The 25991-nt window shown below is 38.3% G+C and overlaps 1 protein-coding gene across 1 annotated transcript in view; it reads left to right on the top strand.

Moving 5' to 3' along the window:
• PAFAH1B1 (platelet activating factor acetylhydrolase 1b regulatory subunit 1) overlaps nucleotides 1-25991 on the top strand; it is a 79605-nt gene that overhangs the window by 32523 nt on the left and 21091 nt on the right. The window contains exon 2 of the mRNA XM_060080704.1: nucleotides 5565-5785. Coding sequence (XP_059936687.1) covers nucleotides 5754-5785 — 32 coding nt within the window. The 5' untranslated portion in view covers nucleotides 5565-5753. The remainder of the gene's footprint in view (nucleotides 1-5564; nucleotides 5786-25991) is intronic.

Here is a 25991-nt window from a genome sequence, read left to right as displayed (position 1 = left end):
CCGCATACCGCAAAAAAATAAAAAAATAAAATAAAATAAAAGAATACTTTATAGGTGGCGTGTTGTTATTCTCTCAGGGGATATATCATGTCTGGTTGTTTCATTGTTTGCCTTTGGTTAATTAGGGGGTGAAAATGGTCATATTAAAATTATTCATTCCTTTATTTCTCTTGAGTCTTTTTTTTCTCCACCATTAGCATTTAAGCATCTCGCTTGGTTGAGAAAAACAACAACCCAGAAAAACTGCTTTTTAACATTTCCATCTGTTTCTAAGATTTTTATTCATGGTACCATCTTTACTTCATCTTCTTGCACTCATCAGCCCATTTGGATGTGGGTTTTGCGGTGTTGAACCATGCCCTTACCATTTTACTGAAACCATTCTCATCAAGGTTATCAGTAGGAGCTCTATACTGAATGGAACAGACCCATTTCAGACCTTATTTTACTTGACAGTTGGGTAACTTTGGGTATTGTTGGTTGCCTCTCCTTGAAATACTTCCTTGACTTGTGACATATTCTCTCTTCTTTTTACTTTTACCTCTTTAATTGCTTCCTCTCAGCCTCTGTTGTAGACTCTTAAGTGTTGGTGTTGCTCTGCCTGGCTCTAGCCTAGGGCTTCTGCTCATCGTACTGTACACATTCTCCATAGGTCATGTCATCCTTTGTCATGGCTTCAGTTATACCATCTCTTAGCTGGTAAGTACCAGACCTTATTTTTTCCCCCCCATAGGTTGGTTCTTTTCAGAACTGACTTGGTTGTACAGCTTCTGACTAGAAATCTCACAGGCACCTTGGATTCAGTGTATCTAAAGATGGAATGAGTCACACTTACTTCTTCATCCCCTCACACATAGTTCTACTTCGTTCAACTTATTTCTAATCTAGAAATCTAGAAGTTTTTTGAGTCGACTCCTTGACTGACCTTTTACTCTCACCTTTCTAGTTCTCTTTATTTACTGCTGCTATTCTAGTGTAGATCTCCATCATCTATCACCTTCATTACTGCAAACCTTCTATCTGGTTTCTTCCTTTCCCGTCCTCATGGTCCATTCTTCACTATATAAATGAGAATGATTTTTCTAAAAAACTTATCTAATGGTTTACCATTGTCCGATAAATTATAAAGACCAGTGCTTGTTTTGTGACCTAGCCTGTGCTTACCTCTTCAGCTTTATCTTTTTAAAAATGTATTTATTCATTCATTCATTCATTTATTTAGTCTGTGTTGGGTCTTCGTTGCTGTACGTGGGCTTTCTGTAGCTGCTGCGAGTGGGGGTTACTCTTCATTGTGGTGCATGGGCTTCTCATTGTGGTGGCTTCTCTTGTTGCGGAGCACGGGCTCTAGGTGCGTGGGCTTCAATAGTTGTGGCACACAGGCTCAGTAGCTGTGGCTTGCGGGCTGTAGAGCGCAGGCTCAGTAGTTGTGGCGCAAGGACTCCGTTGCTCCGCGGCATGTGGGATCTTCCTGGGCCAGGGCTCGAACCCCTGTCCCCTGCATTAACAGGCGGACCCTCAACCACTGTGCCACCAGGGAGGTCCCCTTCAGCTTTATCTTGAATCATCACCCGCTATGTGGAAGTACTTGTCACACTTTTCACGCAGTTTTAATTGCCTGTTTCTTGGCTGACTCTTCCAGTAGACTGCAACTTCTTCAGTGTAAAGACCAAGTCTTTTCTTTTCCCTCATTAAACCTGATGCCTGGCTCATAGTAACTGTTTTGTGTATGTTTGTTGAATGAATAAATTTGTGCATTACACTACTATACATTCAGTGATTTATGCATGCCTTGGTTTTATCGTTATTAGATCATGCTAGTATTCCAGTACTATTGTAATTCTCGTACATTAATTTGCTTTTTTGTCTAGAGGCAGTCTCTCCATAATTAAATTGGACCCTGTAATGTACCTAATACAGTAGAGTTATTTCCTGATTAAAACAGGGATTTTTGCTATGTTTCTTTTTTACTCTGATTTATATGATTAATTCTCTGTCAGTGGATTACCATTGTCCCAGATAATGGAAATCTGTAGACAGTTCACATAGTCACAACATCAGATAATCCTTACCCTACTGTAACCTTCGTTAGAGTGTATGAGTTCCAAGATAGTTTGGCATGGCATGACTAGTGAGATTTAGAAAAATGAGGCTTAAATAATTAAGAGATGTTAAATACCAAAGATGGTTGGTTTTCTCAGTTGTCCATTGTGCTTGGTTCTCAATCCACAATTTATTACTCACATTAGTCATATTTCTCTGGATTTAGACATAGTGGTAGTGGTGGCTTTCAGCTATTATTTTGAGGTAACTGGGCTACAGGTCAGAAGAATAATTCAAGATTATAAAATAAATCCCTGATTATATTTACTAGTATTGCTCAGTGGAGAAGGATCTCCATTGAAATCAGCAGCTGCCATTGGGAACATATGAGTACTCACTCTTTGACTCAGGGCTCCTATTTAAAAGCAGGGTCTGCTCTCTCATTTTTCCTCCTTGACTGGCTTATTCACCACTCTCTATCCCCAGTGCCTGGAATCGTGCCTGACATGGCATGGAAAGGGTACTCAAGAAATGGTCTTTGACAGCATAGTGGTTACCAGAGGGGAAGGGATGGGTAAAGGGAATCAACTGTATGGTGACAGATGGAACCTAAACTTTTGGTGGTAAGCACGCTGTGGGGTACATAGAAGTAGAAATACAATGCTGTATACATGAAACTAAAATAATGTTATAAACCAGTGTTACCACAATAAAAAATAAAAATTGAAAAAAAGGTACAAACTTGCAATGAGTAGTGAAGAAGTCCTAGAAATCTAAGGCACAGTATAGTGAGTGTAGACAACAGTAATGTATTATAATCATCAAACTTGCTCAACAAAAGACTAGAACTTAATTATTCCAACCACTTTTTAAAAAATTATGTAATATGATAGAGGTACTAATTATCACTACAAAGGCAATGATAATATTATAATCTATAAATGTATCAAATTAACATATACCTTAAATTTACACAATGTTATATGTCAAATATATTTCAGTTTTTTAAAAGATATCATATATTTATTTTTTAAAGGGTTATTTTTTTTTAAGTCTTTATTGAATTTGTTATGATGTGGCTTCTGTTTTTTTTTTTTTTTTTTTTTTTTTTTGCGGTACGCGGGCCTCTCACTGTTGTGGCCTCTCCTGTTGTGGAGCACAGGCTGCGGACACGCAGGCTCAGCAGCCATGGCTCACGGGCCTAGCCGCTCTGCAGCATGTGGGATCTTCCTGGACTGGGGCACGAACCCATGTCCCCTGCATGGGCAGGCAGGCTCTCAACCACTGTGCCACCAGGGAAGTCCATGGCTTCTGTTTTTTAAGTTTTGGTTTTTTGGCTGTGAGGCACGTGGGATCTTAGCTCCCTGACCAGGGATCGAACCCGCACCCCCTGCATTGGAAGGCAAAGTCTTAACCATGGGCTGCCAGGGACGTCCAAGATGTGATGTATTTAAAACAAAAAGAAATAGTCTTTGTCTCCTCTGTCCGTGATGTGTCTCTTAGTAGGTGGTTCTACATGCCCTTCACTAGACATTAATTTCATTTGGAAGATGATTTCCTATTCCTTTGAAGTGTCCCTTCCAATTGAATTTTGTAGGTACCAATAGTCTGCATTTTAAGTAAGACTTACTCAGATATATAGTTTACCCTTGAACAGTGTGGGGCTAGGAGCGTCAAACTTCCGCACAGTCAAAAATCTGCGTATAATTTTACAGTTGGCTGACTCTTCGTATCCACAGTTTCAGATTGTGTAGTCCCATAGTACATATTTATTGAAAAAAAAATTCACTTATAAGTGGACCCATGCAGTTCAAACCTGTGTTGTTCAAGGGTCAACTGTATTTTCTAATTACAGTGGACGTTCTGTCTAGCTATTTTTATACAGTGTGATAAGACATGCTAATATTAAACTTTTGTAAGTTTATACAGGAGATTTGGAGAATATATATATATATATATATTTTTTTTTTTTTTGTTACGCGGGCCTCTCACTGTTGTGGCCTCTCCCCTTGCGGAGCACAGGCTCCGGATGCACAGGCTCAACGGCCATGGCTCACGGGCCCAGCCACTCCGCGGCATGTGGGATCTTCCCAGACCGGGGCACGAACCCGTGTCCCCTGCATCGGCAGGCGGACTCTCAACCACTGTGCCACCAGGGAAGCCCTTGGAGAATAATTTTTTTAAAAAATATTTATTTATTTGGCTGTGCTGGGTCTTAGTTGTGGCATGTGGGATCTTCGCTGCGGCATGTGGGATCTAGTTCCCCAACAAGGGATCGAACCCGGGCCCCCTGCATTGGGAGCTCGGAGTCTTAACCACTGGACCACCGGGGAAGTCCCTGAAGAATAATTCTTTAAGAAACAATTCTTGATTTTTCTTTTACCTACATTTACTCTCATTGAGCTGATCACAGTACTTTTTAGATACTGTATGGAAATTGGCTTTATAGTGTTGCAAGTGTAAAGAAAGGGCTCTGAAATATTAGGTAATGGGGTTACAGAATTGGATTACTGTGTGAGCACAAAGAAGATGTACTTCATTCAGTTTTTAATTTTTTTTTAAACACATACTTCTTAAGTACACAATAAATTGAAACAATGCTAAATTACCTCTTCTTTAAAAAAATTTATTTTATCTTTGGCTGCGTCGGGTCTTTGTTGCTGCACACGGGCTTTCTCTAATTGCGGTGAGCAGGGGCTACTCTTCGTTGCGGTGCGCAGGCTTCTCATTGCAGTGGCTTCTCTTGTTGCGGAGCATGGGCTCTAGGTACGTGGGCTTCAGTAGTTGTGGCACGCGGGCTCATGTGGCTCCCAGGCTCTAGAGCGCAGGCTCAGTAGTTGTGGCGCACGGGCTTAGTTGCTCTGCGGCATGTGGGATCTTCCCAGACCAGGGATCGAACCCGTGTCCCCTGCATTGGCAGGTGGATTCTTAACCACTGTGCCGCTGGGGAAGTTCCTAAATTATTTCTTGATTAAATGCATTGGTTAAGAGGGCATGAGATTGCTAAATGGCTTGTTTACATTATAAGTAATATCAGCTATTCTAAGATCACTAGTAACTAATATTCAGTCTTGAAGGTTACTTCAGTTATGGTTGGAACCTTTGGCTTGTGGACAGTTTCTGAAGTACTTATCTTTGTTACTTTTTTCAGGTAATGCTTCTTTTTGTAAATTAGAAAATTTGTTTTTTTATCATTAAGGGAAAATTATTGTCTTCTCTAGAAGTTGTATGTTAATATTCAAAATTTAATAAAATTGATATCAATATATCTAGCAGGTGTCATGGTTGTGAGTGGGTAAATTTTAAAATAGTGTTCTTTTTGCTCAGTAAACTATTAAAGATAATTTAAAATTCGTAAAATGACTATTTTGGCATTGATTTTCACAGTACATTAAAAAACATCATCTGATATTCATATTACCATCATAGTAAACCTCACCTTTGAAAGTGTATACTGCAAATAATAATTTAGAAATAATTTAAGTTCTAAGTGAAAGAAATAATCTTTCTCTCTTTCTTCTTAGGTGGAATGAACCTTACTTGTTGAATATCTCCTGGTTACTTGTTGGATTCACTTGTGGAAGAATCATTTTCCCCTGCGTGGAAGCCACTTAGTGGCATATTTAATTATAAATCCAGGGATTGCAAAGTTTTTTGATTTCCCAAAGGAGGGACATACCACTATATCAAATAAGCTTGACATTACAGCCAAAATGGTGCTGTCCCAGAGACAACGAGATGAACTGTAAGTTTCTCTGTTTTGTGATTTTTTTAAAATCCTCTCATAAAGGACAAAGTAGTAAATTAAAATACAGCTTTGGGAGACATATTCTAAATTAAAACTATTGTTGTGAGAGTTCAAATATTGGTTTGGGCTATTTGGTCTGATTTTAAAACTGGGTCTTATTTTGACATAGTATTATTTACCCGTTTGACATAAACGTGTGTATGTTTAAAGCAGAGCAAACAAGTAAGTTAGTTGGGTTAAATTCTATCCTAAGCATGTCTTAACTATCTTATGTTCAATAGGAAGGTAGGTGCTTCAAAGCTCTTCAAAATTTTTTTGTCTGGAATCCATGTATTAGAAAAATGAAAGCTTTTTTGTTGTTTTTACTGCTAATGCCTTTCCTTTTTGTCTTACTGTGTTATCTTTTATCATCCAATCACTATTGTATTTGAACTTTATGAGGTGGCTAGTATAGTTAATGCAAGTGCGTTAATGAAAGAAGCATGAAATGATTTGACTACTGCTATTTTATAGTATCTTATAGCATCTGATATTTTATAATATTCTATTTTTGTAGGTGAGGAATATAGGGGGAACATTTAACTTCATGTTCTAGGTATTTAAAAGATTTTCTGTGGGTTTTAAAAAACTTCATTTGGAAATAATTTAAAATTTATAGAGAAGTTGTAAGATTAGTACAAAGAATACTCATACATTTTATCCAAATTCACCTATTGTTATTTTTTACCATTTGCTCTATCTTTTGCACTCTAGCTGTGTGTGTACAGTATTTTTTTTTTCCCCCCTGCGGCACGCGGGCCTCTCACTGCTGTGGCCCCCCCCCCCGCCGTGGAGCACAGGCTCCGGACATGCAGGCTCAGCGGCCATGGCTCACGGGCCCAGCCGCTCCGCGGTATGTGGGATCTTCCCAGACCGGGGCACGAACCCGCATCCCCTGCATCGGCAGGCGGACTCTCAACCACTGCGCCACCAGGGAAGCCCCAGTATTTTTTTTTTAATTGGAGTATAATTGCTTTAAAATGTTGTGTTAGTTTCTGCTGTACAATGAAGTGAATAAGCTATATGTATACCTCCATCTCCTCCCTCTTGGACCTCCCTCCCACGCCCTGCCCATTCCACCCATCTGGGTCATCACAGAGCACCAAGCTGAGCTCCCTGTGCTATATACAGCAGGTTCCCACTAGCTATCTATTTTATACATGGTAGTATATATATGTCAATCCTAATTTCCCAATTCGTCCCAACCTCCCCTTCCCCCAACCCGTGTCCACATGTCAGTTCTCTACGTCTGCATCTCTATTCCTTCCCTGGATATAGGTTCATCTGTACCATTTTTCTAGCTTCCACATATATGAGTTAATATACGATATTTGTTTTTCTCTTTCTGACTTACTTCACTCCACAGTATTTTTTTTAAAACCATCTGAGAGTAAGTTGCATGCATGAACGACCTTTCCCCCAGGTACTTCATTGTGCAGTTCCTAAGAATAACTATATTCTTTTATAAAACCACAGTACAGTTAGCAATTTCAGTAAAATTTAACACTGTCACAATACTTTTTATTTAATCTACATCAGTCTTGTTAATTGGGCCAATAATGTCCTTTATAGCATTTTTTTCCCCCTCTCTGGTACAGCATCCAGTCTAGGATTTGGTATATTTAGTTGTCATGTCACTTTAGTCTTATTTAACCTGGAACATTTCCTCAACATTTCTTTGTCTTTTATGACATTAATATTTTTGAATAGTCTGGAAAAAAATCTTTTTATTGAATGATTCTTTAAATTCTATAGTGCTTTACAATTTTCAGAAGCTTCACACATGATTTCATATAATCCCATAATAACTCCTTTTTCCTCCCTACCCCTATGTTGCCCCTTCCCCACTTCCATCACCCCACTGGTAACTAACCACTGGCTTGTTCTCTATATCTGTGAGTCTGCTTCTTTTTTGTTTTATCCACTAGTTGTATTTTTTTTAGATTCCACATATAGTGATATCATACAGTATTTGTCTTTCTCTATCTGACTTAGGTCACTTAGCATAATGCCCTCCAAGTCCATCCACGTTGCTGCAAATGGCAAGATTTTCTTTCTTTTTTTTGGCTGAGTAGTATTCCATTGTATATATATCACATCTTCTTTACCCATCCATCTGTTGGCAGACACTTAGGTTGCTTCCATACTTTGGCAATTGTAAGTAATGCTGCTATGAACATTGGGGTGCATGTATCTTTTCAAATTAGTGTTTTTGTTTCTTTCGATATGTACACAGGAGCAGAATTGCTGGGTCATAAGGTAGCTCTATTTTTAGTTTTTTGAGAAATCTCCATACCTTTTTCCACAGTGGCTGCACCAATTTACATTCCCACCAACAGTGTATGAGGGTTCCCTTTTCTTGCCAGCATTTGTTATTTGTGAGTCTTTTTTTTTTTTTAGTAGAGTATTTCTCATTTTATGTTTGTCTGTTTCCTCATGATCAGATCCAGTTTATGCATTCTTGGACAGAATACTACATAAATAATTTTATATTCTTTTCAGGATATCATATCTAGGGACACAGAATGTCCATCTGTCCCTCAATGATGATGTTAATTTTGATCACTCAGTCTAAATGTCTCCACTATACAGTTTCTTTTATTTCCTTTTCAGCAGATAAGTGGGGAGATACTTTAAGATCATGCAAACATTTTTCTTTCCTGTCGATAATTTCTCCCCTAGATTTAACATCCATTGATGATTCTTGCTTGCATGATTCTATACTACAGTGGTGGCAAAGTGATGATTTTCTAACCCCACTACTCATTCTGTATTTGTTAGCACTCAGCATTTTACTGTAATCAGTGGACCTTCTTTTTCTCCTTTTTATATACTTCTCTTTTCATTATTGGTATTAACTCATGGGTTCTTATATTTTCAGTTATCATTCATTACTATTGTACTGTTTTGGCGCTTGAATTGTCCCAGATTGTCCCACAGGAGCCTCTTCAGTTGGCTCTTATCTATGCCCCTGTCATTTTTTGTGAGCACCTCCTTACTTTCTAGGATAACAGGATATTCCAAGCTTATTGTTCACCTATCCTGTCTTAACCTTAGAATCAGCCGTTGCTCTAGAAAGCCCTGGTTCCTCTTAGTGGGGAATGGTATTTGAGACCAAGATATGGGCACTAAGTGTACTCGTTACTACTGGGATGTCTTTGCTTCTGGGCCCTTTAAGTAGACGGAACTAGGACATACATGTGTGTATTAACACATATACAGACACCCTAGCTCATATGTATACTAAGGTTTCTCAGTCTTTGCACAGTTGACGTTTTGCGCTGAATAATTATTTGCTGTGGGGGCTGTCCTGTACACTCTTGGTTGTTTAGCAACATCCCTAGCTTCTACCCACTGGGTGCCACAACCAAAAATATCTCCAGATGTTGCCACTGTCCTCTAGGAGGGCTGTCATACTTCCAAAATAGTTTTAAAATTATTACGCTCATACCACTACAAAAAACAAATCTCCTGGAAAGGGTCCAGAGTTTGTATGCAGTTCTCCCCCCATCCATCCTGCCCAAGACTGAGAGTATATAATCAAATACTGTGTTGTATTTGTTTTGTACTGTTTTTTCCTCTCACTCTTCATGTAGTTATATCATTCATTTGAAATACAGTTGGGTTCATGTGTTCTAGTGTTTCAGTTTCTGTGTTTTGCATCACATCCCCTTCCTATCTTCTCTAGTTGTGGCGAGCCAGGGCTACTCTTCGTTGCGGTACACGGACTTATTGCGATGGCTTCTCTTGTTGCAGAGCACGGGCTCTAGGTGCACAGGCTTAGTAGTTGTGGCTCGCGGGCTCTAGAGCACAGGCTCAGTAGTTGTGGCACATGGGCTTAGTTGCTCCGCGGCATGTGGGATCTTCCTAGACCAGGGCTTGGACCCGGGTCTCCTGTGTTGGCAGGAAGATTCTTAACCACTGCACCACCAGGGAAGCCTGCAAATGTACTTTTATAAGCCTGCAAATGTACTTTTATATTATTGAAGGCATGTCTGGTTTTTAATGTCTTATTTCTAAGTCACTTCAGATCCTTTTCTTCTAGATACCTTGTGTGAGCTGACTGCAAGTCATGCTTATTACCCTCATAATCAGGATGAATATTTAAACATTATGGCCAAGAATAGAGCTTTTATATATATGTGTGTGTGTATGTATGTATGTATATATATATATATATAATTTATTTATTTTTGGCTGTGTTGGGTCTCTGTTGCTGTACACGGGCTTTCTCTAGTTGCCGCGAGCGGGGGCTACTCTTTGTTGCAGTGCGCGGGCTTCTCATTGTGGTGGCTTCTCTTGTGGTAGGCACGCTGGCTTCAGTAGTTGTGGCTCACAGGCTCTAGAGCTCAGGCTCAGTAGTTGTGGCGCATGGGCTTAGTTGCTCCGCGGCATGTGGGATCTTCCCAGACCAGGGCTCGAACCCATGTCCCCTGCATTGGCAGGTGAATTCTTAACCACTGCGCCACCGGGGAAGGCCCAAGAATAGAGCTTTTAATTTGACTAAAAATCAGTTGAGAAGGGGAGAACCTGATTTCAGGTGGCCAAGTTTTTATAGAATTTGAGATAAGAATTGACTTAAAAGTGCTCATCAAGCAAAAAAAAATTGTCTTACAGATCTAAATGTAAATTTGGGAAGTAGATTTAGTGTCTCCCAATTTTTAGTAAGGAAATAAAATGAAGGGATTTGCTTTTTCTCCTATTTTTGAAAATGATGTGAACATATATTTACTATGATAGCAAGAAACAAATGTTTATGTACCTCTTACAAGTAAGATATTTTTTGGCACCTCTTTTAGCCTTTGTAACATTTTAGCATTTCTGAAGGTTGGATAGCAGTTAGGCTATAAAATTCTTTGAGGTAGTTTTGGAAAAGAAATGAAATAAATTTTAACAAACTTGAAACAGGTAATTTGTGATTCAGCTCAGCAAATGTGTATTGCCTGCCTTCTGTGTTCTTACTACTCTAGGGCATATAAACATGAATAATAACATGAAAACATTTTTGTGGATATGACAAACATCTTTATTTTATAGATAAATCGAGGATAGGAGAGATTAAAATTATCCAATTTTATGACACTAATAGAGGCAGTTTTCTGACTTTAAGTTCACTATTCATTAAACAAAATTCCATTACCAAAATTAATATATGTCAAAAGTAAACATAACCCCCTACTTTCTCAGTCCCACTTTCCAGAAGTGGCCACCATCACCTCTGTATATTATAATTTTTTCACATATTTTCATGTTTTTACAAAACTTACATGAACATCTTTTTTTCCTTAAGATTTATAAGATAGAATTATACTTTACAACCTGTTTTTAATATTTTTTGTCACCCTTTCTTTGAGTTTGGAAATGGTACTATCTGTTGTTAGTTCATCTAATAGCTACTTATAGCAAAATAAACTTATACCTCTATTTTTTTAAATCAAATTTTACACATTGATTTCCCCCCATGAAAGATGAAGGGAGTCTGTTACTTTTATGTTGTCCTGGTTGATAATATTTGTACTGTTTGATTTGATGTTCACCCCTAGTTCCTTTGTGCCACACTTTCCCATTCTTTTTTTTTTTTTTTTTTTGAGGTATGCGGGCCTCTCACTGTTGTGGCCTCTCCCGTTGCGGAGCACAGGCTCCGGATGCGCAGGCCCAGCGGCCGTGGCTCACGGGCCCAGCCGCTCCGCGGCATATGGGATCCTCCCAGGCCGGGGCACGAACCCGTATCCCCTGCATCGGCAGGCGGACTCTCAACCACTGCGCCACCAGGGAGGCCCACTTTCCCATTCTTGTATTTTTTAACAGCTGTAATGAAGTATAGTTGATATACAAATAACTGTACATATTTAATGTGTACAATTTGATGAGTTTGGACCATTCTTGTATTCTTATTTTGATTCCTCTATTGTTGGGTAGATTTTGTCATTATGTACCTTTTTGAAGATGGACTCATGAATAGACTTCTGTGGGTCTTTGCATGCTAGAGACTAATTTTTTCTTTCTCCCAAAATGAATGACAAGTGAAAAGTGAACAATTTTTATATTACACATTTTTCCCAATCAGAGTTATAAATATTAAGGAAAAAAATTGCCATGCATTAGACTGCAAAGAAAATCTCAAATCCCAAAAAAGCAGAAATCACGTAGGCCTCATTTGCTGACCATAATGCAATAAAAATACAAATTAATAGCAAAAGGAGAGAAAAGAGAAGTCTATTCATGTGAACATTTAAAAATATACTTCTAAATAACTGTGGAATAAAGAGAGCAAAATAAAACTTATGAAGTGAAGAAATCAGTAATGAGGGTACTCACCTCTGGGATATAGCCCACATAGCATACAGAAAATTAGATGGTCTTTACTCTTTTAAGAAAAAAAAAACAAAGATGAGAAATGAACATTCAATTCAAGAAAAAAGGAAAATAAGGTTAAAGGAAGCAGAGGGAAGGAATTAATAATAAGAGCAGAAATTAATTAAATAGAAAATATAACTTGGTAACTTGATTGGTAAAATTAAAAACTAGCTTTAAAAATAGACAAAACTGGGCTTCCCTGGTGGCGCAGTGGTTGAGAGTCCACCTGCCGATGCAGGGGACACAGGTTCGTGCCCCGGTCCGGGAAGATCCCCCATGCAGCACAGCAGCTGGGCCCATGAGCCATTGCCGCTGAGCCTGCGCGTCCGGAGCCTGTGCTCCGCAACGGGAGAGGCCACAACAGTGAGAGGCCCACGTACCACAAAAAAAAAAAAAAAAAAAAAAAAAAAAGAATCCACTTGCCAATGCAGGGGACACGGGTTCGAGCCCTGGTCCAGAAAGTATCCCACATGCTGCAGAGCAACTAAGCCCGTGCGCCACAACTACTGAAGCCCACATGCCTAGAGCCCGTGCTCCGCAACAAGAGAAACCACCGCAATGAGAAGCCTGCGTGCCGCAACGAAGAGTAGCCCCCACTCACCACAGCTAAAGAATGCCTGCGCGTAGCAACAAAGACCCAATGCAGCTAAAAATTAATTAATTAAAAAATTGATAGTAGGGGAAATTGCAGTGGGTCTGGGAGAATATGGGAATGCTGCACTACCTACTCAATTTGTTTCTGTAAATCTAAAATTGTTCTAAAAAATAAAGTCTAAAAAAAGGATGTTACAGAGTATGTAAATATGAAAAGATTTTTAAAAAAATAGACAAAACTGAAAGAAAAAAGACACAAATGAACAATATAGTAATGAAAAAGGCAGCATAAAATGAACTCAGGTGCTTTTCAAAATTATGAGAATGTTCTGTCCTGTTAGATTTGAAAATCTAAATGACCCGAGTGATTTTCTAGGAAAATATATATGATAAAATTTGTTCAGGAAGAGGTGGAAAACTTGAATAGATAATTGACTGTAGAGGAAATGGTAAAAATAGTTATAGATTTCAAGTCCAGATGATTTTCAAGCCTAGACTTTCTGTCAAGTCTTTAAGGACCAGTAACTTCCCAGATTATGTTGTCTCTTCCAGAACATAGAAAAAGGTGGAAAACTTAGGAGCTCATTTTATAAGGGTAGAATAACCCTGATAGTGAGACTAGGCAAAAGGAAAATAACAACGAACATTACACACTAATTTTTTACATGAACTCAGATATAAAGCTACTAAATAATATAACAACTGAATCCAGTAGCATATGAGAAAAGTTAATAATGGCCAAGTATGATTTATCCCAGGAATGCAAAGGTTTTTCAATATTTAGAAACCTGTTAGTGTAATTATTATATTAATAGGAGAAAAAATGTGATCAATCCAGGAAATACAGAAATAGTATTTTTAATAATCCTGATTGTTAGAAGTTTCTGAGAAAATAAGGAATAGGATATTTTCTTAACTTGATTAAGGCTCGTTGCCAGAAATTTACAGCAAACATTAGAAATATCAAGTGCATTTCCATTAAAGTCTAGAAGAAGTTCAGAATTCCTACGTTCCTGCTACCATTTAAACTTATATTTGAGATTCTAGCCAATGCAGTGAGGCAACAAAAAGAATTAGATAAAACTATAGGAAAGGAAAAGACCAAATATATTTGTAGGTGATAGCATCTACGTAGGAAATCCAACAGAATCAACTATAGAATGATTGGGTTTAGTATGGTGGCCATAAACAAGATGGCATTCAGAAATAAATTGTTTTTGTTATCAGGTAATATAGTAGAAAAGATTACTTTGCCCTGTTTCTAGTGAAAAACGTGAATAATGGGAAGGTGTCAGAATTTTCATATTATTAATAAAATTAAATAGAATCCCAATCAAAATTCAAACAGAATTTTTCATGAATTTGACCAGCTTGATTTGAAAAGTCATCTGGAAGAGAAAAATGGTTATGAAAAAATTATAAAGGATTAATGAGAAAGCAACTAATTGTACCAGATATCCAAACATTACTACAAAGGTAGTAAGTAAAATATTTGTGGACTAGGCAAATAGGTTAAGGGGACAGATAAAGTTCAGAGACAGGCCCATTTATCCATAGAAATTCAGCATATGGTAAAAGTGGCTTTTCACATCAATAGAGAAAAGATGTACTGTTCAGCAAATAGTGTTAGTACAGCACATTGTTAAGATAAACTTGAATTCAGATGAAGTAAAAGCCCAAATGTTGTTAAACACATAAAAATTACAGTGTAGAGGACTTGCCTGGTGGCACAGTGGTTGAGAATCCGCCTGCCAGTGCAGGGGACACGGGTTCAAACCCTGGTCTGGGAAGATCCCACGTGCCGTGGAGCAACTAAGGCTGTGTGCCACAACTACTAAGCCTGCACTTTAGAGCCTGCGAGCCACAACTACTGAGCCTGCGTGCCACAACTACTGAAGCCCGTGCGCCTAGAGCCCGTGCTCCGCAACAAGAGAAGCCACTGCAATGAGAAGTCCGTGCACTGCAACGAAGAGTAGTCCCAGCTTGCCGCAACTAGAGAAAGTCTGTGCGCAGCAACGAAGACCCAACGCAGCCATAAATAAATAAGTAAGTAAGTAAGTAAGGTATAGAAATGGTAGAAGAAAATACAGTCTTTTGGTAGGAAAAGACTTCCTAAAGATACCAAATGTGGAAAACAAAAGAAGTGGTAAATCTGACTATATCGAATTATAAAATTTTTGTAAGAAGAAAGACCTAAAACAAAATTAAAATACAAGCGACCTGCTGTGGAAAATATTTGCAACACGTATAACAACGGAATGGCATCTAGAGTATATAAAGAAGTCCTAAAAATTGATAAACAATTATCACAAACAACCAGTAGAAAAAAGAAAAAAATATTACTAAGGCCATTCACAAACAAAACAAATTTTAAAATTGGCCAGTAAACATGTGACATAGTGTTTAACATCCGTAAACAAAACAAGATACATTTTGTTCTTTAAACAATTGTCCAAAATGAAAATGATGATAACCTTGGCTAGCAAGGGTGTAGGGAAATGGGTTCTCTCAGGTACTGGATGGATGTATACATTGTTATAATTTCTTTAAAGGTCAGTTTGACAGTATCTTTTAAAATATGTTCTTTGATCTAATAGTTTTCTTTATAAAGAGCTCTTTTTAGCACATATGCAAATATTTCTGTATGGATAGCTATGTAAAATTATGTATGTTTATTGCATTGTTTTCAGTGGTAAGAAACTGGTAACAACCTAAAACGGTCTATCATTAGGGTCATGTTAAATATGGTACATCCATTCTATGGGATACTGTATATCAGCTTAAAAATGTGGTATATTTATGTGTATGTACACGTAAAGAGGTGTAAAATCTATTGTTCAGTCAAATAATGTGGTTGTTAAATAAGATGGTATGATACGTTTCTGTTAAACACCCACACACACAACTAAGCATTTCTTTTGTGCCTTTATCTGTGTAGATGCACAGATAAAGGCCTGAAAGGATATGCACTAAACTGTTAACAGTGGTTACCTCTGAAGAGAAAAGTGAAATTGGATAAAGGTAGAACGAAGATTTCTGACAGTATTGTTTCAGTATTTTAGAAAGCAAATATATTTATTTTTTGTGTAAATAAAATAAAAATTTAATGGATTTTCTTTTAAACAAAAAAAGTATAGATAATTAATCTTCTCTGGCATTATAGGTTGCAATGGAGAAGCTTTAGGTCAGCCTGTTTCTCCTTGCTTTTCTGCCTAGGGTATCCATAGTATTTGTTCACTTATCTTCATGTTCACCAAGGTAGGTTTTAGATAGTCTTTATTTTAAGAACATTTGCTCTTATTATATCAGTATTTGGTTATATTGTATTGTGTCTTTTTGGATTCCTTTTGTTTTGATTTTGTTTTATGTTACCTTAGATTTTTTTGAAAGTATAGAGTGTTCACCTTTAATTTTCTGCTGCTTCCAGGGGTTATTCTTCCTCTCTAAAGCATGATTTTCTCTCTATTTTACTTGCTTTGATACTTTTCCTCTTCTCCTCTTAAAAAAGTTTGCACGGGTCCTTTGTAGCATTTTTTTTTTTAACTTTTTTTTTTTTTTTTTTTTTCTGTGGTACGCGGGCCTCTCACTGCTGTGGCCTCTCCCGTTGAGGAGCACAGGCTCCGGACACGCAGGCTCAGTGGCCATGGCCCACGGGCCCAGCCGCTCCGCGGCACGCGGGATCCTCACGGACCGGGGCACAAACCCACGTCCCCTGCATCGGCAGGCGGACTCTCAACCACTGCGCCACCAGGGAAGCCCCTTTGTAGCATTTTTGAGGGCAGTTCTGTTCGTGGGAAAAAGTGAGACAAAGCTGGCATAGCTTAACATTGAGTGTGGTGTCTTAGTAACACACCCTTCTACTGTATTAGTACAGTCCTTTGCCCTTGGGGCATTTTACGTCAGCTTTCCATGACCTTCCCAGGTGAGCTAATCTTCCTCAAGTGATCTCAAGGCTTTTTTGGATAATTTATTGTTTGTCTCTGTTAGCTAATTCTCGATGGCTCGTGTAAAGCTAATTCTCTTTACTCTTCTCTTAAATCCTGCTTTACCTGTAGACAGCTTCACTGCCCTAAAAATCCCCTTTGCTTGCATATTTGTCCATCATCCCTCCTTCCTCTCTCCAAAACCCCTGGCAACCACTGATCTTTTTACTCTCTCTGTAGTTTTGCCATTTCCAAAAGTTGAAATCACGTGGTATGAGGCTTTTCAGAATGACTTCTTTCACTTAGCAGTGTGCATTTAAGGTTCCTTCATGTCTTTTTGTTACTCTAATATATTTATAAGCTTTGTTTTGCTTTAAAAAACTAACCTCTTCAGTTAGTTGAGGTGTTCAAGTTTCTCTTCTGCATACATTTGAACATTGTATATATTTAGTATCAAAGAGTGGTTCTGTCCTGGCCTTTAAAAAAAAATGAAGATCTGTACTTCCCTACACACTTAAAGTTGTACATGGGAGTACACTACTACCTCTGTGAATTAGAATCTTCTTAATACTGGGCAAGAAAAGTAAAATACATGAATTGGGTGCTGGGACTGAAATGAGACTGTAACTAATTCATATCCTCTCGGTTTCAAATTTTTATTTTAAAAAGCTATGTATTTTCTTTGACTAAAAATAAGTATATATTTAAACATAAACTTCTTAATATATTGCTTTCATCTGGCTTATGTTTTGAGGTTCTGCTGCTTTTTAAACTTTAAAAGGTTGATAATAATGAAACCTGTAACCATATTTCCTTGGGGTGAAAGAGTATGAGGCCTTCTTGAGTCTTCAAAGGAAGATTAAAGTATTCTCAGTTTGTGTTATATTTAATCTTTTTATTCTTTGTAAGTTTTTAATTGAAATATTTCATTCAGTAGAATCCATCATATTCTGATAATTCCAGATAACAAATAATGACTTACTATAATTTAGGAGTACTGGTATTTTCTCCTGTTGTTATCAAAACAATAACCTAGTAAACAAAAACACATACTTCATTTGTGAAATTAAACCAAAATTATAAAATTGCTGAATGTTTCAAAAACTGTATTTTGACATTTGTAGAGAAGAGTGAAATGTAGGCATCTCTAAAGATAATAAAGATGTGGTCATCAATTTCTAAATTGTTGATTTTTCTATAGAACTCATACAAAGCTTTTATTGTGTCATATGACATTTCATTTCACTGAAATTTTTTATTGTATTTTAGAGGATTGTATTAGAAGAGAAGTCATACTGTAAAAGAGAGAAAGGCAGTGCCACAAATACTATTAAGGAAGTTGAGAAAGTTATATGCTGAGTGGATCCTATTGTCTGTGTGAGATTGAAGGTCAACTGAAAGGTGGGATGCAATTAGGTATTTGAGTGTGCGAAAAGGAGACCAGGGACAAGTGAATGATTCATCAGGCAGCACTGGAATGACAACCACTTGACCCATACCAGTTCTAAAAATATAAATCCATTATTAGCTGTATTGTAGATCATTGACTATCTTGCTGTTCAGTGCAGAATTAAAATTATGCTCCGTCAGCAAATGGAACTTGTATTTAGCCAGGTAATTCTGAGGATGCTTGTTGTGACTATGACTTGATTTTAAGGGATCTTTACTTTTTACTTTTATGCTTTAGGGCTTGGCTTACTTATGATGCTCTTCCTTTATTTAGTTGGTATCCCATCTAATCTTCTTATATGCTTCTGATAAGTAAGTCTTAAAAATATCACTTAAATTAAACTACCTTTTCTTTTTTTTTTTCTTTTTTTTTTGCGGTACGCGGGTCTCTCACTGTTGTGGCCTCTCCCCTTGCGGAGCACAGGCTCTGGATGCACAGGCTCAGCGGCCACGGCTCATGGGCCCAGCCGCTCCGCGGCATGTGGGATCTTCCCGGACCGGGGCACGAACCCGTGTCCCCTGCATCGGCAGGCGGACTCTCAACCACTGCACCACCAGGGAAACCCAAACTACCTTTTCTTGCCTTGCATGTCCTTCATAATCTGTTTCTGTCCTGTCTTTCAGCCATTTCTCTCATATCTTAATCTCATTTCCAATATTTACATCTATTATTTAGATAGATCACTTTTGAGCAATTTTAAGTAAAAGTGATTATAGGCATTCTTTTCTTGTTCTCAACTTTAATGCAAATATTTCTAGTGCTTTACCATTAACTATAACATTTGTTGGTTGAAGGTTTGAGGGGTTTCTTTTTAAAATATATTTTTAAAAATAGTTATTTATTTGCCTGGGCCAGGTCTTTAGTTGAGGCATGCGGGATCTTTAGTTGCAGCATGTGGACTCTTAGTTGTGGCAGGCAAGCAGGATCTAGTTCCCTGACCAGGGATCAAACCCAGGCCCCCTGCATTGGGAGCGTGGAGTCTTAACTACTTGACCACCAGGGAAATCCCTAAAATATTAATAAGAGATGTCTTTTTTTTTTTTTGAGTTTGAGCTTTTTTTTTTTTTAACATCTTTATTGGAGTATAGTTGCTTTGCAATGGTGTATTAGTTTCTGCTTTATAACAAAGTGAATCAGCTGTACATATACATATATCCCCATATCTCCTCCCTCTTGCGTCTCCCTCCCACCCTCCCTATCCAACCCCTCTAGGTGGTCACAAAGCACCAAGCTGATCTCCCTGTGCTATGCAGCTACTTCCCAGTAGCTATCTATTTTACATTTGGTAGTATATATAAGTCCATGCCACTCTCTCACTTCGTCCCAGCTTACCCTTCCCCCTCCCCGTGTCCTCAAGTCCATTCTCTACGTCTGCGTCTTTATTCCTGTCCTGCCCCTAGGTTCTTCATAACCTTTTTTTGTTTTAGATTCCATACATATGTGTTAGCATACAGTATTTGTTTTTCTCTTTCTGACTTACTTCACTCTGTATGACAGACTCTAGGTCCATTCACCTCACTACAAATAACTCAATTTTGTTTCTTTTTATGGCTGAGTAATATTCCATTGTATATATGTGCCACATCTTCTTTATCCATTCATCTGTCAGTGGACGCTTAGGTTGCTTCCATGTCCTGGCTATTGTAAATAGAGTTTCAGTGAACATTGTGGTACATGACTTTTTGAATTATGGTTTTCTCAGGATATATGCCCAGTAGTGGGACTGCTGGGTCATATGGTACTTCTATTTTTAGTTTTTTAAGGAACCTCCATACTGTTCTCCACAGTGGCTGTGTCAATTTACATTCCCACCAACAGTGCAAGAGGGTTCCCTTTTCTCCACACCCACTCCAGCATTTATTGTTTGTAGATCTTTTGATGATGGCCGTTCTGACTGGTGTGAGGTTTTTGTAGTTTTGATTTGCATTTCTCTAATGATTAGTGATGTTGAGCATTCTTTCATGTGTTTGTTGGCAGTCTGTATATCTTCTTTGGAGAAATGTCTATTTAGGTCTTCTGCCCATTTTTGGATTGGGTTGTTTGTTTTTTTTGATATGGGGCTGCATGAGCTGCTTGTAAATTTTGGAGATGAATTAATCCTTTGTCAGTTGCTTCATTTGCAAATATTTTCTCCCATTCTGAGGGTTGTCTTTTCATCTTATGGTTTCCTTTGCTGTGCAAAAGCTTTTAAGTTTCATTAGGTCCCATTTGTTTATTTTTGTTTTTATTTCCATTTCTCTAGGAGGTGGGTCAAAAAGGATCTTGCTGTGATTTATGTCATAGAGTGTTCTGCCTATGTTTTCCTCTAAGAGTTTTGTAGTGTCTGGCCTTACATTTAGGTCTTTAATCCATTTTGAGTTTATTTTTTTTTTATTTTTATTTTTTTTTGCGGTACGCGGGCCTCTCACTGTTGTGGCCTCTCCCGTTGCGGAGCACAGGCTCCGGACGCACAGGCTCAGTGGCCGTGGCTCACGGGCCTAGTCGCTTCGCAGCATGTGGGATCTTCCCGGACCGGGGCACGAACCCGTGTCCCCTGCATCAGCAGGCGGACTCTCAACCACTGCACCACCAGGGAAGCCCTTGAGTTTATTTTTGTGTATGGTGTTAGGCAGTGTTCTCATTTCATTTTTTCACATGTAGCTGTCCAGTTTTCCCAGCACCATTTGTAGAAGAGGCTGTATTTCTCCATTGTATATTCCTGCCTCCTTTATCAAAGATAAGGTGACCATATGTGCATGGGTTTATCTCTGGGCTTTCTATCCTGCTCCATTGATCTATATTTCTGTTTTTGTGCCAGTATCATACTGTTTTGATTACTGTAGCTTTGTAGTAGTGTCTGAAGTCCAGGAGCCTGATTCCTCCAGCTCTGTTTTTCTTCCTCAAGATTGCTTTGGCTATTCGGGGTCTTTTGTGTTTTCATACAAATTGTGAAATTTTTTGTTCTAGTTCTGTGTAAAATGCCATTGGTAGTTTAATAGGGATTGCATTGAATCTGTAGATTGCTTTGGGTAGTATAGTCATTTTTACAATGTTGATTCTTCCAATCCAAGAACATGGTATATCTCTCCATCTGTTTGTATCATCTTTAATTTCTTTCATCAGTATCTTGTAGTTTTCTGCATACAGGTCTTTTGTCTCCTTAGGTAGGTTTAGTCCTAGGTATTTTATCTTTTTGTTGCAGTGGTAAATGGGAGTGTTTCCTTAATTTCTCTTTCAGATTTTTCATCACTAGTGTATAGGAATGCAAGAGATTTCTGTGCATTAATTTTGTATCCTGCTACTTTACCAAATTCATTAGCTCTAGTTTAGAGCTAATAGATTAGCTCTAGTAGTTTTCTGGTAGCATCTTTAGGATTCTCTGTGTATGGTATCATGTCATCTGTAAACAGTGACAGCTTTACTTCTTCTTTTCCAATTTGGATTCCTTTTATTTCTTTTTCTTCTCTGATTGCTGTGGCTAAAACTTCCAAAACTATGTTGAGTAATAGTGGTAAGAGTGGGCAACCTTGTCTTGTTCCTGATCTTAGTGGAAATGGTTTCAGTTTTTCACCATTGAGAACGATGTTGGCTGTGGGTTTGTCATATATGGCCTTTATTATGTTGAGGTAAGTTCTCTCTATGCCTGCTTTCTGGAGGGTTTTTATCATAAATGGGTGTTGAATTTTGTCAAAAGAATAAGAGATATCTTTTGTAATGTTAATGAAGACCTTTCCATTTTTAAGGAATGTTTTAAAATCAAGAATGTTGAAGAATTTGGTCAGATATACATTGAGATCTTCGTCATGTACCATTCTCATTCCCTTTCTCCTCCTCAGTCCCCTGCCTATAATGCTTATTCCTTTAAGGCCCAACTCATATCTTGCCTTTATAAAAAGATTCTTCTATTCAGTCTCATTTGTCTCTTTTTTGAAATAGTTTTCACACCCTTTGGTAACTTTGGTTTTGCTCCTCAGATAGATTTATAAGTCCCTGGAAGGCAAGGAACCACAACCTAATCCTCTTTTATATTCCCTAGTATGAAGCTGGGAATATAACAGACACTCATCTCTTCCTGCATTCCCTTTTTTTCTTTCCTCCCTTGTTTTATAGTGAAATTTTGCTTTACATTTAAAAATGTAAACATTTCAAACTTTTCAACATATGACAGTTATATTGGCTATTCTTATCGTACAGCCCGACTTCTCCATACAGGTTTCTTAAGTATGCAAAATAATTTTTTACAGTAATGGATCTAAATGGATCTCACAGTTAAATAAAATAAATATCTACAATTACTATAGACTTTAAAGTTAGAGGAAAAGGGAGAAGATGTTTTTAAAGTTGTGAGTTGTATCGAAGAACTGAGGCAAAATATCCCCCCTGTGGAGACGTTGCTGACCTCTTTTATACTAGGCCATGCAACTTCTTTTTTTTTTTAAATAAATTTATTTATTTTATTTATTTTTGGCTGTGTTGGATGTTCGTTGCTGCACACGGGCTCAGTAGTTGTGGCTCACGGGCTCTAGAGTGCAGGCTCAGTAGTTGTGGCGCATGGGCTTTGTTGCTCTGCGGCATGTGGGATCTTCCCAGACCAGGAATCGAACCCGTGTCCCCTGCATTGGTAGGCAGATTCTCAACCACTGCGCCACCAGGGAAGCCCGCAACTTCTTTTTAATGTCAGTCAGTAATACACATGTGTATCACTAATTTGAAACAACATAATTGGGAGGCTGGCCCAGTTAGTGTGAAGTGATGTCATAATCACACCTTCATTTACGTTATTGTAAGGTTACTTTTTTTAACAGATTAAAAGAGTAAAGAAGAAGACATAAACAAGGGGGAGGATCAAAACTGAACTGTTCAGTGGTGCCTTCTGCTTTGTCGTTCCATTACTCAAAAAATTTTGTCTAAATATGAGAATGAAAAGTAATAATGCTTTTTTGTGTGTTCATGTTTTTGGTTTTGCCTTTTTAAAAGAAATCCAACATGGTATACTTATATACCATTTTATTGCTGCTGTGGTATGGAGAGTGAGGGGTGGATGTTACCTCAGACCCAGATCTCTGCTGAAGGGAAATGGTAACTGACAGGCTAGTATACCAGGTGCATATTCTTTTGCTTAATGATGAAGATAAAGGTCCACTCACCCTGGCTCACCCAAATTTTATTTTCCTTTACTTCATCACTGCCAGAATAAGGTCTCATTGTAACCTCTTGCTGTGCTTATACTTGTCCCAAGACTGGTAGTAGTTGAATCCTGGACTACCCTTTGGGAGTAAGTATCTTCAAGTGATACTTGAAGGATGATGAAGGATGATCATTGTAACCCTTTGTCAGGGCCCATAAGATTGGATAGGTGTAAGACCTATGGCCAGGAGCTCATCATATCAGTGCTCCCCTTTCCCCAGAGATTCAGTGGGTGGCTGTAGCATATTTAAGAAGTCATGTTACCGGGCTTCCCTGGTGGCGCAGTGGTTGAGAGTCCGCCTGCCAATGCAGGGGACACGGGTTCGTGCCCCGGTCCGGGAGGATCCCACATGCCGCGGAGTGGCTGGGCCCGTGAGCCATGGCCGCTGAGCCTGCGCATCTGGAGCCCGTGCTCCGCAACGGGAGAGACCACAAAAGTGAGAGGCCCGCATACCGCAAAAAAAAAAAGAAGTCATGTTACCTACCTGTCTAAGACTTGGTTAATATCCTACGGCAGCAGCTTATGGAATGACCTGCAGTAGTGTCTCTGCACTTGAAATGAACTTTATTCACATCTTCCCCAGGATTATGTAGTTCATCTTGGTGTTTGTCTAAAATGGCATAGCCTGGGGTGTTGTGAGGGTTGTCTTCTGGAACAGGGCTAAAGATGATAATGTACTTCTGGGGGTGTGAACTTGTATGCTTGATCCTGCTGGGTCTTCTCATTATCTTAGTGGTGTGCCCTCCTAACCCTGCAGACATCCCAGTCATTGGGCCACTGCAGACTTTTAGAACAGTGCACATTAACTCCATTGCTTTCCTTATTCTTGAGTATGTGAGATCACTGCATCTTTTCTAATGAGCCTGGTGAGAAAACATCTGTTTGTCAGCTACTGACTTAACCTTGTTTCTCCTCGTATAAACAATAAAATTTAACTATTTATAGAATTCCTAGAACATTTTTATTCAACCTTAGAATGCTAGAGTACACAGTTTGAAGAAATACTGTTATTGTCATTTTGGTTTCAAAAGGCCGAATTTTTGATTCTCAGCTTCACCATTTATTAGCCAAAAAAATCAGTTAAGCTCTGTGAGCCTCAGTTTCTTTACCTGTGAAAAACAGCTTCCATCTCAGTCTCCTGTAACGCATGCTCTGTAATTCCCTCTGCTTCAATTTATATTTGTAAGAGATGCAGGGGACCCCAAAGTATTCTGCTTTTATTGTTGGTGCTATCCAATCTTTTTAGAGTTGTTTTTGTTTAACTAGCAGTTCATAGCATTTAGAAAAACTTTTGAAACTCTTATCTCCCTTTATAAGAGTGTGAGGGTGTGTATGGATTGGTAGTGTGGCGTATTATGTTATGACTGATACCACAGCTACAAAAATTATCCTAGAGATATAAGAACAATGAAGATAGTGTAAGAAGTCAGCTAAAATGCTTAGAATATAATCCTTGCATTTTAATAAACTTGAAATAGTTTAGAAAAACAAACACAATCTCATTTGTTATTGTAATAGTTTCAAAGGACAGCAGTAGAATATGTCCAGTGTGGTACTATTCCATATGTAAGCCTAAACTCTGTCTAACCAATTCTGTTTGTTCATACATAAAAGTCCTTCATCTCAGTTCGTTCTTTTGATTTTAACCATTTTCTCTGATTCTGCATGGGGTTATTGGTTTTGGTTCTACTCAGAATGACCTGTTGCACTTCTGCATGAATTTTTCTTTGATCCTAGTGATAGTTGTTTTTCTTCATCTCCTAAGGCTTAGTAGATTTATTTAACTCATGTGTATGAAGTTTCTTTGAGAGATTATTATAAACTTGTGCTTTGATGTCCACTTGTTTCCAAGGGGATAAATCTTCCATCCTAATAAAACTGATGAAAATCAACTCTAGGTCAACAACTGAAATTAGTAGCAAACTCTAGAAGTACCTTTTAGGCTCTTAGAACCAAGAGATTCTTCAGTCTTATTTATTCTTACTTTAAGTGATGGTGGTACACCTTGCCTGAGTTAGAGGTTCCACATTCTCTGGATCAGATAGTTAGCTTAGATATTGAGTGATGAAGTAACAGGGGCAGTAGTGCCAAAGTTATCTGGCCATGGGAACCTGACTTAAGTTTTTTGACTCTGTCAACACCACTCACCTGACATTGTGGTTAGAAGTGTGACTAAGAGGTCTGACTAAATTGTACTTGATGCCGAAATAAAATTGGCTAGACTCTTCTGGGACCGGGTTGTAGACTTTGTACATCATCAGTATGTTGTACTACCCCTAATGGTATCATACTTGCTTAAATTTCAGTTTTAATTTGCCATATTTTTGTATATATCCCTTGCTCTCTGGTAGTTCAGTATTATGATATTTTAATGCTACGTAATAGCTCTTTTTCTAAACTCTTAACAAGTAATACTGTTAACATTTAACCTTCATTAGATAGAAAGAGAATGCATCCCTGATATTCTCAAATCTCACTGCTCCTCCCCAACTCCAGTATTTTACAGTGCTCATGTGAAGCCTGACTGTGGAGTGGAATACTGAGGCTACTTTAAGTTCTGGAACTGCACGTGCTAAAGTCAGCAGGGACCTCTTGGTAGCCAGATTATTTGGACACTTTTTAGACTTTACTTGACCTCTCTCAGATCTTTGTCATTGATAGCCATTTCCATTT

This window comes from Mesoplodon densirostris, chromosome 18 (assembly GCF_025265405.1).
Source record: "Mesoplodon densirostris isolate mMesDen1 chromosome 18, mMesDen1 primary haplotype, whole genome shotgun sequence".
NCBI lineage: Eukaryota > Metazoa > Chordata > Mammalia > Artiodactyla > Ziphiidae > Mesoplodon > Mesoplodon densirostris.
The sequence above is the reverse complement of the archived record's forward strand: the minus strand, read 5'-3'. Positions and strand labels throughout refer to the sequence as shown.